At 42.0% G+C, this 14,549-nt stretch overlaps 2 protein-coding genes across 12 annotated transcripts in view; one reads left to right on the top strand and one right to left on the bottom strand.

Moving 5' to 3' along the window:
- The window catches only part of ALPK2 (alpha kinase 2), a 99,757-nt gene extending 86,522 nt beyond the window's left edge, over positions 1–13,235 (top strand). The window contains exons 12-13 of one of the 5 annotated variants that reach the window (XM_074856993.1): positions 70–142; positions 12,467–13,235. In XM_074856993.1, coding sequence (XP_074713094.1) covers positions 70–99 — 30 coding nt within the window. In that variant the 3' untranslated portion in view covers positions 100–142; positions 12,467–13,235. Of the gene's footprint in view, positions 1–69; positions 244–745; positions 961–12,463 lie in introns of those variants that run through there. The other 4 variants (XM_074856994.1, XM_074856995.1, XM_074856991.1 and 1 more) reach the window with 4 other exon arrangements.
- NEDD4L (NEDD4 like E3 ubiquitin protein ligase) overlaps positions 1–14,549 on the bottom strand; it is a 175,682-nt gene that overhangs the window by 4,104 nt on the left and 157,029 nt on the right. For all 7 annotated transcript variants that reach the window (XM_074857003.1, XM_074857004.1, XM_074857005.1 and 4 more), the window contains 10 exons: positions 13,976–14,205; positions 12,197–12,318; positions 11,380–11,450; positions 9,320–9,415; positions 5,848–5,921; positions 3,379–3,439; positions 2,912–2,971; positions 2,271–2,378; positions 1,554–1,650; positions 977–1,049 (listed from right to left, as the gene is read on the bottom strand). In XM_074857003.1, coding sequence (XP_074713104.1) covers positions 977–1,049; positions 1,554–1,650; positions 2,271–2,378; positions 2,912–2,971; positions 3,379–3,439; positions 5,848–5,921; positions 9,320–9,415; positions 11,380–11,450; positions 12,197–12,318; positions 13,976–14,205 — 992 coding nt within the window. The remainder of the gene's footprint in view (positions 1–976; positions 1,050–1,553; positions 1,651–2,270; positions 2,379–2,911; positions 2,972–3,378; positions 3,440–5,847; positions 5,922–9,319; positions 9,416–11,379; positions 11,451–12,196; positions 12,319–13,975; positions 14,206–14,549) is intronic.

The raw sequence follows: 14,549 nt of genomic DNA, 5'->3' as shown, positions 1-14,549 counted from the left end.
TTGAAAACATGTCCTCTTTGTCAAAAGGCTGGTTCCCTAAGGCTCAGCAGAGATGTTCTGAATCCACAGGACAGACCCTCTGGGGGAAAAGAAGAATAAACATCCAAAAGAAGGTCTTGAAAAGGTCCGTAAAATCAAACAGGTAATTGAAATGTAAAGAGGAGGAGCTGATTGTGAAACGTGTTTAGGGTTTTGTTGTTGTGCATGTGGGGTCTTTAAAATTAAACTTCTTACTCTGTAGAATGATTATTTTTATGGAAAGATGATCATTCTGTACTAATGTTCTAAAAATTAGTTTTCCTACACAGCACAGTTTAGTTACCTTAAAGCCATCTTCTTCATACACAACAGAGCAAGACAAGATTTGTACTGAATGCTTTCAACATGTGCAAATTCTATAAATTAGGACTAAATTAAGTAATTCAGTTTATGACCTCACATTTTTAGTGAATTGTCCAGCAATTTATGGCCTTTAGCATGGCTTTCTATGGCTATGTTTTGTTACGTCAGACTTTCTGTAGTTTGTTATACCCACTTACTAGGATGAGGAAAAACAAAATCGTGGAAAATGATGGTGAGAGCAGTTACTAGAAGAAAAGCCCTGAGGTGAGAGGGTCACTTGGAATACAATAAAATAGCATTAAAAAGTCTTTATCAGAAAGGCTACAGTGGAAAGAGTTTATCTTGGATTCCTTTGGCTGCATTTATGGCAGAACACCTACACCTGCTCCCTCCATTCCTGCAGCCTTTCACGTGTCCATGGGGAGGCAAAACAAGCGGCATTTAGAAACAGAAGCAATGACGCAGCCCCGGGGTCCAGCCCTGCCAGCGCCCGACTCTGCTCACCCACTGCCTTGAGAGGAGGGCGTATGAGCAGAGCTAGAACACCTCGGAGAGGAGCGCCGGTTCCCCCTCGCTGCAGTACATTCTGTACCTGATTGATGTACAGACGGGATAGGTATAATTAATAACTTACCATGTGTGAGCTCGGGGCAGTTTATCAGGACTTCCCCATTGCTCTATTGTAAACAGCTGAGGACCATTTGAACCTGAAAATGAAAATTGCATGAAATGTAAACTGCTGGACACTACAGAGATTACTTAAATAGTATTTTTAACACTAAATGTTTGCATAAATTGTAAGCTAGATTTTTAAACAAAATACCTGGTACAAACCCTCTTAACTAAAACTAAAGCAAACAGGAGTGTGTTATTTATTTCCAGGAGCAGTCAGCTTGTCAAGTTTCTCTGACTACCTTTGTGTAGAGCCTGTGTAATGCAAAAGAACTAAACTCAGACATAAACATTTTAAAATTGAAGTGCTGGGTTAAACACCCATTCTCCTCTTCTCCATGGAACTTGAAGGTTACTCTGTGGACAGTGTCTACATAACGCCCAGGGTGTCTAACGCTTCGCTCCGCCTCCACGTGCCCCCCCCAGTTCTCCAGTGCTATTGGCACCCAGGAGAACTCTTGGCTGTGACTAAACGTCAGTGGTGTTCAGCGAGGGCCTGTCCAGCCGCTCTGGCAGCGCGCAGCCCACGGGAAGCTCACCGTAAAGTTCAGCAAATCCATTCATAGGCACGCGTGACGTCCCTGTCACAAACTGCAGCAATCGAATCCGTTTCTCAGCATCCATCAGTAGAACGGCCTGTTGACAGACAGACAGACACAGTCACCGTCCCTTCACCGCCACAGTTAAACACAAAGGTGGGGGTCAGGTCACCCCCAGCGGGTGTGCTGCAATGGGAAATACACCATGGGGAGAGTGCAGAAAAGGCCGGAAGGTGAAATGGAGGTTCGCAGAGAACAGGATCAGTGTTGCACTACAGCAGGGCCTCAGCCGAGCCTCTGGGATGGGCACAAGTATGTGGTCTTCATGTAACCCACCCCCAGGCAGGAAAACGGTATAGGAAACCAAGTTTGAAGTGCATACACAAAGCTGCAAAAAGTACAGGAATCTAAGAAAAACAGACACCCCTTCGGAAAATCTACGGCTATTATGGGAAAAAGTAATTTAGGAGTTTTTCTGGGGACATACACTTGTCACAAAAGTATTCTACTTCACAAATATTGCAGGACACTTCAGGTAAAACCAAAGATCTGACTTTCTCTCTTGGGTCTATTTCTAGTCTGGAGGAGTACCCCAGCCACCATTTCCAACAGACACATTGGGCATGAAGAAAGATTTCATAACAGCCTCCAGAGAACAGTACAGCAGCTGTCACTCTTAGGAACAGGCAGAGAAGCCAACTGTGGTAGAAGTCTTACCTTCCAGAACCACTGGATCACAGGGTGGTTTGGGCAGTAACCGTTTTTGTAGATTGTGTGTTGTCTCCAGTCATTAACGTCAACATCGCCAAGGCCACACATCAGTAACTACAGGTAGAAGTAAATTGTTACAGTGTTAATTGGGTGGTATTGTGTTACCCTGTACACTCTGTCAGAAAAACAAGGTTACACTTCTCCTCTTTGACCGTTTAAACAGCAAAGCAGTGCAGATATAAATGCAAACATAAAGGAGAGTTCAAGGTTCTCTCCAGAACTCTCAAAGAATATTTCACTTCACTGGAGAAACACCCTCACTGTGATGTACGTGTGCACCTGTTGTGGTATTTTGCTCAAAATAGGGCTGGTACAGGCGTAGGGCATGAATTCTGCAAGCTACATACATGCCTTTATATGCACATACTCAACCACCTCACTGAATAACAATTTTTTGTGTTTTTATAGGATCAATATATTTATTAATTAGGGGGAAAAAAATTCATTTCCCACTATTAACAAAACATCCTTGTCTACAAATTCACTCAGGATGAGTAAGTGACTTAGGATGAGCCTAGAACGTAACACATCTTTCTGTGATGAGCATCACTGATCTGTTGTCTCCAGACATCAATTATCAAACTCACCTCTAGTTCATTTTCATCAAAAATCTTAATCAGATCAATAGGGAGAAGTTCTGTGAATCCCTAAAAGAAAGCAAAGAAAAGTTAAAATTCTCATACTGTGTAAAATTAAGTTTTTATCTAACATGCTTTGGCTTCAGGGAACCCAAGTAAACGATGGAGGACAAAGAAGGGTTTTGCAAATGAAATACACAGTTGCTGAAGTACGAGTCCCTAATTTAAAAGATTCATCACTAAATTATTTCAAGCTCAGTTAGTTTAAGCTTGAAAGAGAATTACCTTATTCTCATAAGGGAAAGATTATACATTCTTACACAAGGTAAAACAGGGGAATCGTAAGCCATAAGCATTCCAGAACTGGTGTGGTTACGCAAAGCTCCCTACTCCCTTAACACCGACGCTGAGTATAGAACTCTGCATTAAAAAAAAAGTTACTCAAGGGGGAAAAAAAAGCAGCTGAAGAGCCTTACCTCCAAGAAGGCATTCATCTGCTTCTGAACTCTGTTTACAAACCTCCACTGGATGACCAGGCTACAAACAAAGCCACAGACACACACATTACAAAACTGCAAACTAAGCCTTCTGAGATTTTAGCAACCATAATAGTTTCATTTTCTTATTTGCAGCTCCAGCCACCTCCCAGCCACACTCTGATGTTAAGGAAATTGAGCAGCTTTTTGTTAATTGCACAAATTTATCTTGTATGACTGATAGAAAAAAACCCCTATACAAGTATTTTCACTTTCCATGCAACACAAACTCTCCACACACACTTGCATGTTTTATAGCTATGACTTTTCTACATCACCGAGAATTTTTTAACGTAACACTGTCATGTCATCTCTGTGAACCTTTTGGAGATTAACTCCAGGATGAACACGGCAAAAAGGCTTCCCTGAGGACTGAAACCACCAACAAACCCTGTGCTCTGCTTGCTTTCTAAATGGGGCTGATACTGTATTATGAGCTACCTCAGTGCTAGACGTTTTATTCTTCTGGAGCTGAGTGATTAACAATTCCCAAAGTCTACAGAATTTGAGGATAGACATGTAACAGTCCACCTATAAATAAATAAATGAATAAAACCTGCAGCATCAAAGGAAAAGGCTTGTACTGCAATGCCAACCATTGCAGCACAAACACCTCCCAGGTTCTAGAACAGTGCTTTAGAAATCCCTTTCCTACTGAAGCATGCTTCATTCTTAATTTGCATGAATATAGCAATTATATTTTTTTCTCCCCTTTGAAGAGGCCCTAATTAAAAATGCCAGCAAGTATAGTTGAATTTATTATTCTACATTCTGGTAGGCAGAAGAACTGAGGGAGCTTAAACGTAGTTTATAATTTGGCCAATTTTTGATAGCAACGCTGGTGCTGCAGCGCAGGCTCTGCTCTGTGTAACCGCGGGGAAGGGGGCGATGGCCTCACCGGGGGGCGCCTTCTGGCTCCTTTCAACTGTGGTGCTTTCAGCCAGACTTTGGAGAAGCACGTTTCCTGCGTGCGGATTTCAAAAAATCAAGCAGCTAATTTAATTTACTCTATTTTTGTTCGTCTGTTGGCCAATGTTACATAAATTGAATTTTCAAAGGCAGCATTACAGCACTGGATACTTCATTTGATGGCTACTAGAAAACTCCTGGTGGGATTTTCTCATAATGCTTCAAGAAATAACATTGATTTTTAAGTAGCAGCTCTTTAGTCAGTTTATCTATTTTCCTCCTTTTCTGCAAGTATTACATAATAAAATAATGCAAACAAACCACCAGATTTTCTATTAGACAACACTTCTGCATTATCTACATGTCCCCTAAGCACTACGTGTGCACGAGAATGCATCATTTGGGTGTTAGGACACAAAGGCAAAACCAAACAGAGGTGGTTTGCATCTTTGTTTGTTTTGTTTTTTCTTAAAGTATAACAACTAGACTGGTTCTCTCATAATGGAGTTCTGGGGACAAATATTTGAAAAAATTTAAGTTGCATTAATCATTTCCAAATGAGAGCATCCAAGTGTTGACTCTGGGGTTACAAAAATACTGTGACTAGCCACAAAAGAATTATCTAGATGTAAACCTGACTCAGTTCTGAATTTTGGCCCACACGTTTTCAGAGCCTTTAGTTTCTGCACTATGATGGGGATAAAAAGAGTTCATGATGTCTAGTATTTTGCACCTGAAAACAACAGACACCTGAAAAATTAAAGAGCTGGCAGTGCAAATGTATTACACCAAGTAATGAAAAAAAATCATAAAAGCAGAAATTTTGTATTGTTCCACCATTACAGCCAAATCACGGTAACACAACACTGCAAATGAGATTAACAAGCAAGTACAAAGTTCTCCTTAGAGGAATGCTTAAACATTTCCAGAGTTCCTGAGTTCTTCCTTAAGACCACAACGGCAAGCAAATACGAACTTAATAAATTATACAGACATCCTATTTTTAGTCTTTTTTCTCGATCTGGTTTAGTGTTCAGGTCTGCACCCATCTGCATTCTGTGACCTAGCAGTTCATCAGGAAAAACTGCAAACCCTAGAGTGAAATTCATCACCGCCTCAGAGATCTGCCCCCGGAGCTGGTTACCCCACGGCCGTCTACTTTAACATGACGAGTGTCACATCCATTTTCTTTTCAGATGTCTGTCACTCAGAGCAATCCCACCCCTTCTAGAACCTTCCTCGTGCCTACCCATCAAGAAAATACTTTCCTACTACATCACAGACTCCCCTGATTACTGTAATTGATAGAACAGTAAAGGTTAAAATTCAGACTTTCTAAGGATTAGAGTGTGAACAACGTCAACAATAAGATTTCCTTTGAAAAGGATCTCTGATGATCTGCTGTTGTACAAACTCTAGTAATGGCTGCAGGGTAAATTCTAAGACAAGTACAACTGTGCTTTCTTACACTCAGGATAAATTCCATAAATGTATACTTACTCAATGTACTCCCTTTTGTTCTCATTTGTTACCATGATTTCTGACCCGTTCGGCTTCAGGTCAACTTGATATGTCTGTATTTCAAACAAAAAGAAACAAAACACACCACAGGACGTTATTTCAGGACACATTTCTCACAAAATCCGCTCTCCTTGAGCAGCATTTTACAAGTAGTATCAGAAAATCATTATGCTATAATAGCTAATGAGACATCGAAACATCCCGTGTTTAAAGATGGCATCATTAGGAACAAATTATCAAAATAATGATTATAATCATTAGCAAGTGAGCAAACCATTCCAAAGCAAACCTTCAGTCCTGAACAGCAGGTTCATTTGGGTAAAGCAAACATACATTCCATTTTAATATGGGTAGAAAAAAGTTGTGATTTTTCAAAATGCTTGAAAAATAACGGTTACTTAAAAACCACAGGGAAACTAATAAAAAGGCCAAAAGAGTAAGGGAGAGAAACAACTTACAGAAACGGTCGAGAACAGATTTGCTAAGGATGGTGTCACCATGGAGTGTAAGACTGAAAACACCCAATTCGTTACGCTTCACAAGGAACTACAGCAAGTCCAGATAATGTGTTGATTTCTGCAGACAGCGATTTACCAGTAGGAATTCACAGAATTAACGCTGGGCTAAAAGTTGGCAGCTTTTACCAGCGAGTGCCCCCCCACTGCCACCAAACGGTACGCGCCGTGGCTGTGGCTACGAAGCACATTTCTCTGACTGCAGACCCTGGTGTTTGCCTACGGCACAGGCACGAGCCTGGATTAACTGATTGTGAAGCGTGTGTGCTTGGGCGTGCTCTTCACGGGCGGGAGAGGAGGGAGGTCAAGTGTTCTGCTGCGTGCAAGTTGTTACTCTGTGCCAGTCAGCTTGCTCCATCACCTCAAAAGCCTGGTGTCAGGGGGAGCAACAAAGGCGTGACTGCGCACCCACGTTCACAGTGGTTAAAGCTGTTACTGATCTTTAACAATTAAATCAGATCTTGAGTAACAGTAAGACAGTAAATTCATTAGCTAAGAAGTGGAGCTGTTCAAGGAGGAGGCTGGAGAGCTCTTTCCAGGACAGGATTAACACTGAATGCTTCAACAAGGAGAAAAACAGTACAAGAGGTCTGTTGGAATAAATGTACCCGTTACTGTATAGAAAAAAAACCCGATGACTGTACTGTTAAGGAAAAGTAATTCACAGGGAACCTACACACCTCTGAAACACTGGTTTATTCGTTCCATAAAGCCCAGAGACGACAGTCCGGGCCTAGTAAGGAAAAGGTTTGCTCTACTGTCAAACAGGGCAGGGCGACTAAGGTCCCAGACACGGCAGCACAAACAGGCTGCCCGGGGCTGGTCTCTTCCTGCCCGCCACAAGATGCACTGCTTCAAGAAATGAGAAATGGTATTCCAGAGCCATTAAGAACTCAGGAGAAATACAGACCTTTCCTTTCTCTGCTTTCTGAAGACAGCTCTCCATCCTTCACATGTTGGAAATATCTGCTGTGTGTTTCTTACTGACTTGTGAGAACTACCAAACCCATATTTTTGGTTATTAAATATTAAGGGCAATAAGAAGATAAGATTTATTAGAGGTTTTTGTTTTTCTCTAAGTCTAGAAGAGGTTTTGGTGATAAATGAAGTATAAATCAATTCCGAAGCTATGGCGGCACAAGCATCTCCCTCTTCCACCCAGTGCCCTGTGGAAGCGCTGTCATCTCCCACTCGGCTTCCCAAGGGCACTTTTATGAAGCTTCAGTAATAAACCAAGTGCCGGCAGCGAGTCTGGGTTCCTCGACCTCTGGTAGTCCCCGGAGCGCTGGCAGTGGCCAGTGGCACACGGCACAGCCAGTACCTGCCCTAACCCCGGACTGCTGGAAAGCTGCTGCGGGTGTTTCCGTCCCGAGCTGGGTAAATTCCTCCTCCCTACAGCACACCCTGCCCTCGCCCTGCTGAGCTTATTTGGGCTTTTGATAAAATCTGTCATGCCAGTTCTGCATCTCACCAGCAGTATGATGGAAACAACATTATCTTCTTCTGGAATCAGATGCATCTATTGTAAATTAAACAAAATTCAATCGTGGTGGCAGTGCCAGAACCAGCTATTTGAGGTATTAAAGAGTCAGGAGAAGAGCAGAAAGCATCTCCGAGTAAGCTGATGTATGATTTGAGTCAGCCAGCAGAAGGGAGAGCTGGCAGTAAAAGGCTCTGAATAATGTGAAGCTAAACCGTTACAGAAGAGAAGAGAATGGAAATTACAACAAACAACCCAGCGTACTGCAGAAACTTTTCACCCTGTGTCTTTAATGTTTTCCCTAATTCTCCATCAAACCGGTAACCTTATGTGGCTTCAGGAACAAAGTAATAGCACTGAGAAGTGGATCAGAATGTTCTTGACAGCACATTGTGGGCATGTTTTGAAATTTTGAAGTCAGTGTTTAAAGAAGGCACCAAGGTTGACAATACCAGTGGTATGTGGAGCCAAGATATCTAGGTCTAAGAGTTAAACAAAGTGAAGACACTAAAAAAGGTCATAAAAGCCTATAAGCAAATTAATTTAAGAGACACAGGTAGGCGTTGTAAAGTCCCAACACTGCACAAACCCAGTATGTTTTAGTCACTGTGTGTACACACGCATTACAACAGGTTCAGCTCCACAGATTATAAATAAATAAAAAATCCCCAGCCATGGTAGGCAAGTAAGTTTCAAGCTCATGTAAACAAATCCATGGTGTATTTGCTTTTAAGTCCTCAAATTAAATTTAACACATCTGTACACGACATTTATCTGCACCCAAGTTCTTTCCATCCAGAAGCTGACAGATCTCTGGGTTTGTTTCATGGGGTTCTCTGTAAAGACCAACTGTCAATCCAAGGCAGACTGTACCCCGAGCTGTTGTTACAGCTTCTACTGATAAAATGAGTTACGATTTTGGATGATTCTCACCTACTTCTCAATTGTTAAAAACATTATCTAACAGTTTTCATTTGTAACAGAGAGAGCTATCCAGAGACTGCAAACCTTTTTAAACAGGCGTGCTGCCTTTTGCTGCGCCGTCTGCCTGCATTACATACAAGACACTATAAACAAAGCACCTCACTGGTGGTAACTCTACCGCTTACTTTACCCTGTGAGAACACCTTCAGCCTCCAGAACCCCAAACAGTCCCCGGCTGAGACTGGTTTCTAAGATGGACTGTGTAACACCTTTACTACCCCTCACTGCAAGCACGGCTTTTCACAGACATGCCGCATCGCTCACCCACCAGACCATCGTGTCCTTCCCTGGTCCTCAGACAGTTCAGGGACAAAGGGAGGGTGAATAATCATAGTCCACCTATATTGATCACTGACGTTCAACAGTCCTGATCAAGTTCACAACCAGGAGATGCTGCTTGGTATTTAATTACTTTTTGGCAATAACCAGTAATAAGATGGAAACACAGACTTTTCTGAAAACCTTTACATACCTGTCCAAAGTTTTCCTCATCTATGCAGAACATGAGATCCAACTCTGTGGGGTCATTTTCCAGGATCCACTTCAAAGAGTTGTAGTATTCACTATCCTACAGCAGATTATAATTAAAGAAAGTTTGAAAATGTGAACGTTAGATGTATAGTTTACCTTTAAATTGAACAAATAAAAACATCTAAAATGAACTCCAAAGGGATGGGAAAGGTAAGAACTCATTTACTTGCACAGCTACTGTAAAGCAGGGGAAGATGGATTACTTTATTCATATGTACGTATCTTAGATGCTGTACTTTTAGGTTAATGTAACTTTTCTTAATGGATTTGTGATCACATTATTATATAACACAATACATTGCCTCTACAAAGCTATTAGATAAAGATGTATATAGCGGTGTGAAATAACTGGTTGGAAAATGTCTTCTTGATAAAACTATACATTCTTTTCAACCCAATTTATATACCACTTCATTACGTCAATAATACAATAACTGAGTGCACTGTTGCTGTTAAAAGCCTTGAAGCTTGCTGAATAGAAGACCCTCTGATTTCCTAAAAGGGCTGTGTCTTCATCATGTGTTAGGTTCATAACTAAAGACTGACCCAAGAAAAAAAGAAAGAAAACCACAAAAGAGTACGTGTGACTATCATTAAATATTTCCAAGCAAGAGAGCCAAAGAAATTAATTTCAAAATAAAGTTAAAACATTATTTACTCATGTATGCTTCAAGAGAAGAATGACCCGCCCAAATTTGGTGCCTAGGAGATAGTTGGAGCTGGAGAAGAAATTAAGCAGTTGAACCAGCATTTATGTCAGTAACTGACAATCTGTAAAAGTCTAAAACATCAAAAAGAATAAACCACGTTTTGTTCTTACACCACATACACTTCTGACAAGACCCAGGACAGCTACTGCAGAGCGAAGAACAAAGGAAAAAGTTTCCCAACTACTTGTGGGAATACAAAGGCCTGATCTTCCTTCGAAGAGCCTTTGGGATAAGTCTCTCCTGAGCTTGGTTTTAAGCTTGTACTTGAACCCCAGCCACCTCATCTCCTGCTGCTGCACCTCTGTGCTGGGCCTGTGAGCCAACGGACTCGGCTGCTGAGAGTCTTGGGCAAGCGCAGGGCGGGGGCGGCCACAGCCCGGCCCTGCCCACAGGGGCAGCGCGAGGTGGAACCGCTCCGCATCCGCATCCTGGGCGAGGGAGGAGGGCGCAGGGAAGGGGAAAAGCAACAGCTCCACTGCCCGCAGCCGGGAGAGCTGGACAGACCTCACAGGGACAGACCCGAGTGTCATCCTGGCAAGCTAACGGAAACCATTCCCAGTTCCCTGCGTACGGATCTGCAACACACCGTGCTTCAACACCGGCACGCCGCGCGTCTGCAGGGCGCATCTGCGGGCACCCGTCGGTTCACAGTACAAACTTAGAGATTACTAACTTGTAAACAGTTTGTTTTTCTCCTGGGGAGTGCCAAACAAGAAGTACTTGATTGCAATTGATGTTGAAGGTGTGAAAGTAGAGGAGGTGCAGGCAACAAAACCAAAAGGGGTATAAGGGCGTTAAGCCGTGCCGCACTCGTTCAGCGTGTGTCGGAGAAGAACGTTTATCCCTTGGCAGCCCTTTCTCCTTCCAGCACCGTGGGCAGCTTCCCGCGTTGCCAGGTCAGAACTAAGCCCCTGCACCCCCCTCCCTGCCCCAGAGCGTGACAGGCAGCTGGAGGGCTTGTGGTGGTGCTGCCTGTATGGGGGGGAGAAGGCCGACCCAGAGGAAAATCTGACAGTGTCATCAGACACCTGCTGCTGCCTTTCCTACCGGCCCGTTCATGTCTCCTCTCCCTTGCCCCCCTCTCCTCACTGTTAGCTCACTGGTTCTGAAACCACTCTCCTAGCAGGGAAGGTTTATTAAAAACGTAGTACGGATCTTTCTGAAGTTGTTCCAGCTATGACCTTGTGTCTTCCATCAGGCACTTTACTGGAATTGTTGGCTCTTACCAATTTCCCCAGAGGAAAAAACCCACATAATTGCTAATGCTGGTACAGTTTAAATGTTACCTTACCACTGACTCCATGTCCTTCAGAGTGATTGGCTTCCCCAGCATCATCTTGTAAAAAGGTCTGATGAAGAAGCCTAAAAGAGAGGAAGTGTTACCTCCACTGTTCTGCACCTCCAGCTCACCCAGAGACAGAGACAGGACTGCTCACGGATAACACACCGCGGTATTTCCTACTGTGCCGGCAAGTAAGAAACCTCCTGAAAGAGGTTTATCACAAGAATTATGCCATTAAACAACATAACATAAATGGCAGACAGACACAAAAGATGTGGAACTGAGCTCAAGATGCTCTAATCCATTTAAAATTGCCATTCTTCTTGCAAAGGAGAAGCCACAAAAACAGGACAGTGAGATTCCTCTTCTAACGTGCTGCACTAGCATTCAGTAACCTTTGATCCTTGCTTGCTTATTGTGGGATTTCAAAGTCTGGCAGAAATCAGATTTTGTCATTAAATCGTTCAGTAATAATTTTACAGATCACAGCAACTGACACCCACACAAACTGCTTTGGCTGCAGGTTTGCATGGAATTGGCTGATTTAAATTTAGTGGTTTTCCTTTAGGGATAGTGATTATTTAGCAATGCTGATCCTGTAGTTTTAACACGAGTGGAGAAAGGAGCAAAACTTTATATTAAACATATTTGTTGAGTAAGACACTATAATTCTTGAATCACCATTCACATCAGGAATGCAATTTCCAATAGTTCCATTACTTTCTCTCAGACTTTGCACTCTAAAGCATATGAATTATTGAAGTGATTTATTTCATTTAATAAGAATCCAGAAACAGTAGCACAGCCATGCAGTGCAATAACTCACCATCCAGCAGCTTCCCGTGATACACTGCCAGACCAGCAACCCGACCAATAAACGTGAAATACGACAGATGATCTTCGTTACAAAGACCTGAATTAGGATTAATCTGAAGTGTATAGTTGTCCCTTTTTTGGGGAAAGAAAAAAAATATCTAAATAACCAAGTCTTTAAATAACCAGATATTCAGATATGTTAATAAATAATTTGAGCTTAGGGCCATTTCCTGTTCATTTCTGCAAGAGTGTAATACTGTAATTTATCCGTTCTCAGCAGAAGTATCTGGCAGTTGGCGTAGGCTGACCTCACCGAATCGGTGCTGCCGTGGCCGTAAGCGTTACTTGCCACAGGGAACGAAAACTCCTGCTCGGGGTGTAACGGGATTCCACCCGTGGCGAGTGCCAGAGGGCTGTGCTGACCTCTTCAAAGGAGGAAAGCCTGGCAGCACTGAAAACGGTAAGATTTTGCCATCAGCTTCAGTGGAATGAGAATTTCAGCTAAGCTATCTCTTCGGCCTTCTTGCTGTGCTTCATTTTTCACTCCTTCCAGCCAAATTTTAGGCTTAAAATTTTAGTATTCTCTTTCTCAGTAGCTGCTTTTAGTTTTTGAAATATCTGAAGGTCCTGAAGAGGAATTAAGCAGAGGCCCATGGTCCGACTGCCCCAGGATAAAGAACATTTCCTTAACTAGCACCTTAAGCTGCACACACTAGAGAACATCTCTGCAATGCCCTTAACCTCCCAGATACTGCAAAAAGCCGTCAGAGGAATAAGAACTTTTCACTGGGTAACAAAGCATTAAGAGTCGTGTGAAAGTGTCTGTCACAATACGACATGAGTGTAAAAGCAGCATCTTTAATTTGCAGTATATTCTTAATCTGTGAAGAAAGATACAGGGGTTTGAAGTAGAATTTTTTTTTCTTACTTCTTAAAATAACTATTTAGATTTCTGAACCTAAAATGAAGTAACATATTTAAAATGTCTACAGTGACCTACCTCCCTCACCAGATGTGTATCCACACAGGCATTCTGTGCTAGTCAGCCTTGTGTCTCCCTTCAACAGCAGAACGTGTCTCTTCTGAGACACAAACGTGAGAAAAAACTCCCATTGTGGAGTCTTTGCTCATCTACTTACAGGCTGTTCAACACTTACTAGAGAAAGGAGTGAGCTTTATATATGGACATAAAACCATCAAAAGTACTGCCTGCAGTGAAGAAATCCATCCTCACTATAGCCAAGCACACGACGTGGAATTACAGACAGTGTATTAAAACAAATCTGCTTTAAGCAAGAGACTTGCTCTCTCATTTACACTAATGGATTGCTCAAAGATTTTAAAATTGGACAAAATCGCATTTAAATTTATGTAAGGCCACTGCTGTGTAACTACTGAAATGTAAATGAGAAGCTGTTTTATGAGCTAATTATACAGGAGCACTAGAATTCGGGATGGCAGGTGTTTTACAGTGTCGTGGGAGGGCACAAAGAGAGTCTTTTGTCTGACATCGCTCCTTTCACGATTACTAGCCTCAAAAATTGCAGTTTTGCCGCAAGCAAGGCAACACTGAATATTGTCTTAATAATGGAAACATTTTATGAGATTTCGGTGACAATTTGAAAGGTTCTCTGAAAAGCAAGTACGAAATGATAGTACAGAACAGAGGGTTTGACTGGTAAGAGCGTAACTGCTGCCCCATGAAGGGTGACCCCTTCCGGGTAACTATGCCTTGTGCAAAATCTAACGTATGTCCCTAACAAATGGAAATAGTTTAACGGACACTTACGTTGCTGAATATTCAAAGAGACCATAGTAAGGGTTAAACATCTCCTTGGACAAGAGAAAAAACCATTCTCTGGCCACACCTCCATAGTCAAGTCCTTTTTCTGACTCAAATTCAATCCAGAGCCTGGCTTTTAGTACATCAGGTCTCTTCACAGACATGATTCTTCTGTAGGACTCCTCAAAAATATTATTTCTGTGTAGTTTCATCTCAAATCTGTTCGGTATATCAGCCTATGTGAAAGAAGATTATATTATACTTGTTAGTCTCAGTAAATAAGTCTTCAGGCAAATGACTGACTGGTGGTAACAACTAAATGACAGATCAGATATCTGATATATAAAGTTTCCCCTTATTTTTGTTTTCCAGTGCTCTCTAAGCCTACAGGTTGATAGCATATGGTGAACTAGGTGAGGTCCAGTATGGTAGTTCAGAGATTTCTATATTTGACAAAACAATGAAAACAACAAGAAAAGTAACAAACCACAAAAAAAAAAAAAAAGTGAGAAAATGATTGATACTACTATGGTCTGTTTTAAGGGCTTTTTAGCTTAAAATGGTAACAAATACACAAGAT

Source organism: Strix uralensis, chromosome Z, assembly GCF_047716275.1.
Source record: "Strix uralensis isolate ZFMK-TIS-50842 chromosome Z, bStrUra1, whole genome shotgun sequence".
Lineage (NCBI taxonomy): Eukaryota > Metazoa > Chordata > Aves > Strigiformes > Strigidae > Strix > Strix uralensis.
Note: the sequence above shows the minus strand (reverse complement) of the source record. Positions and strands in the feature narration are given on the sequence as shown.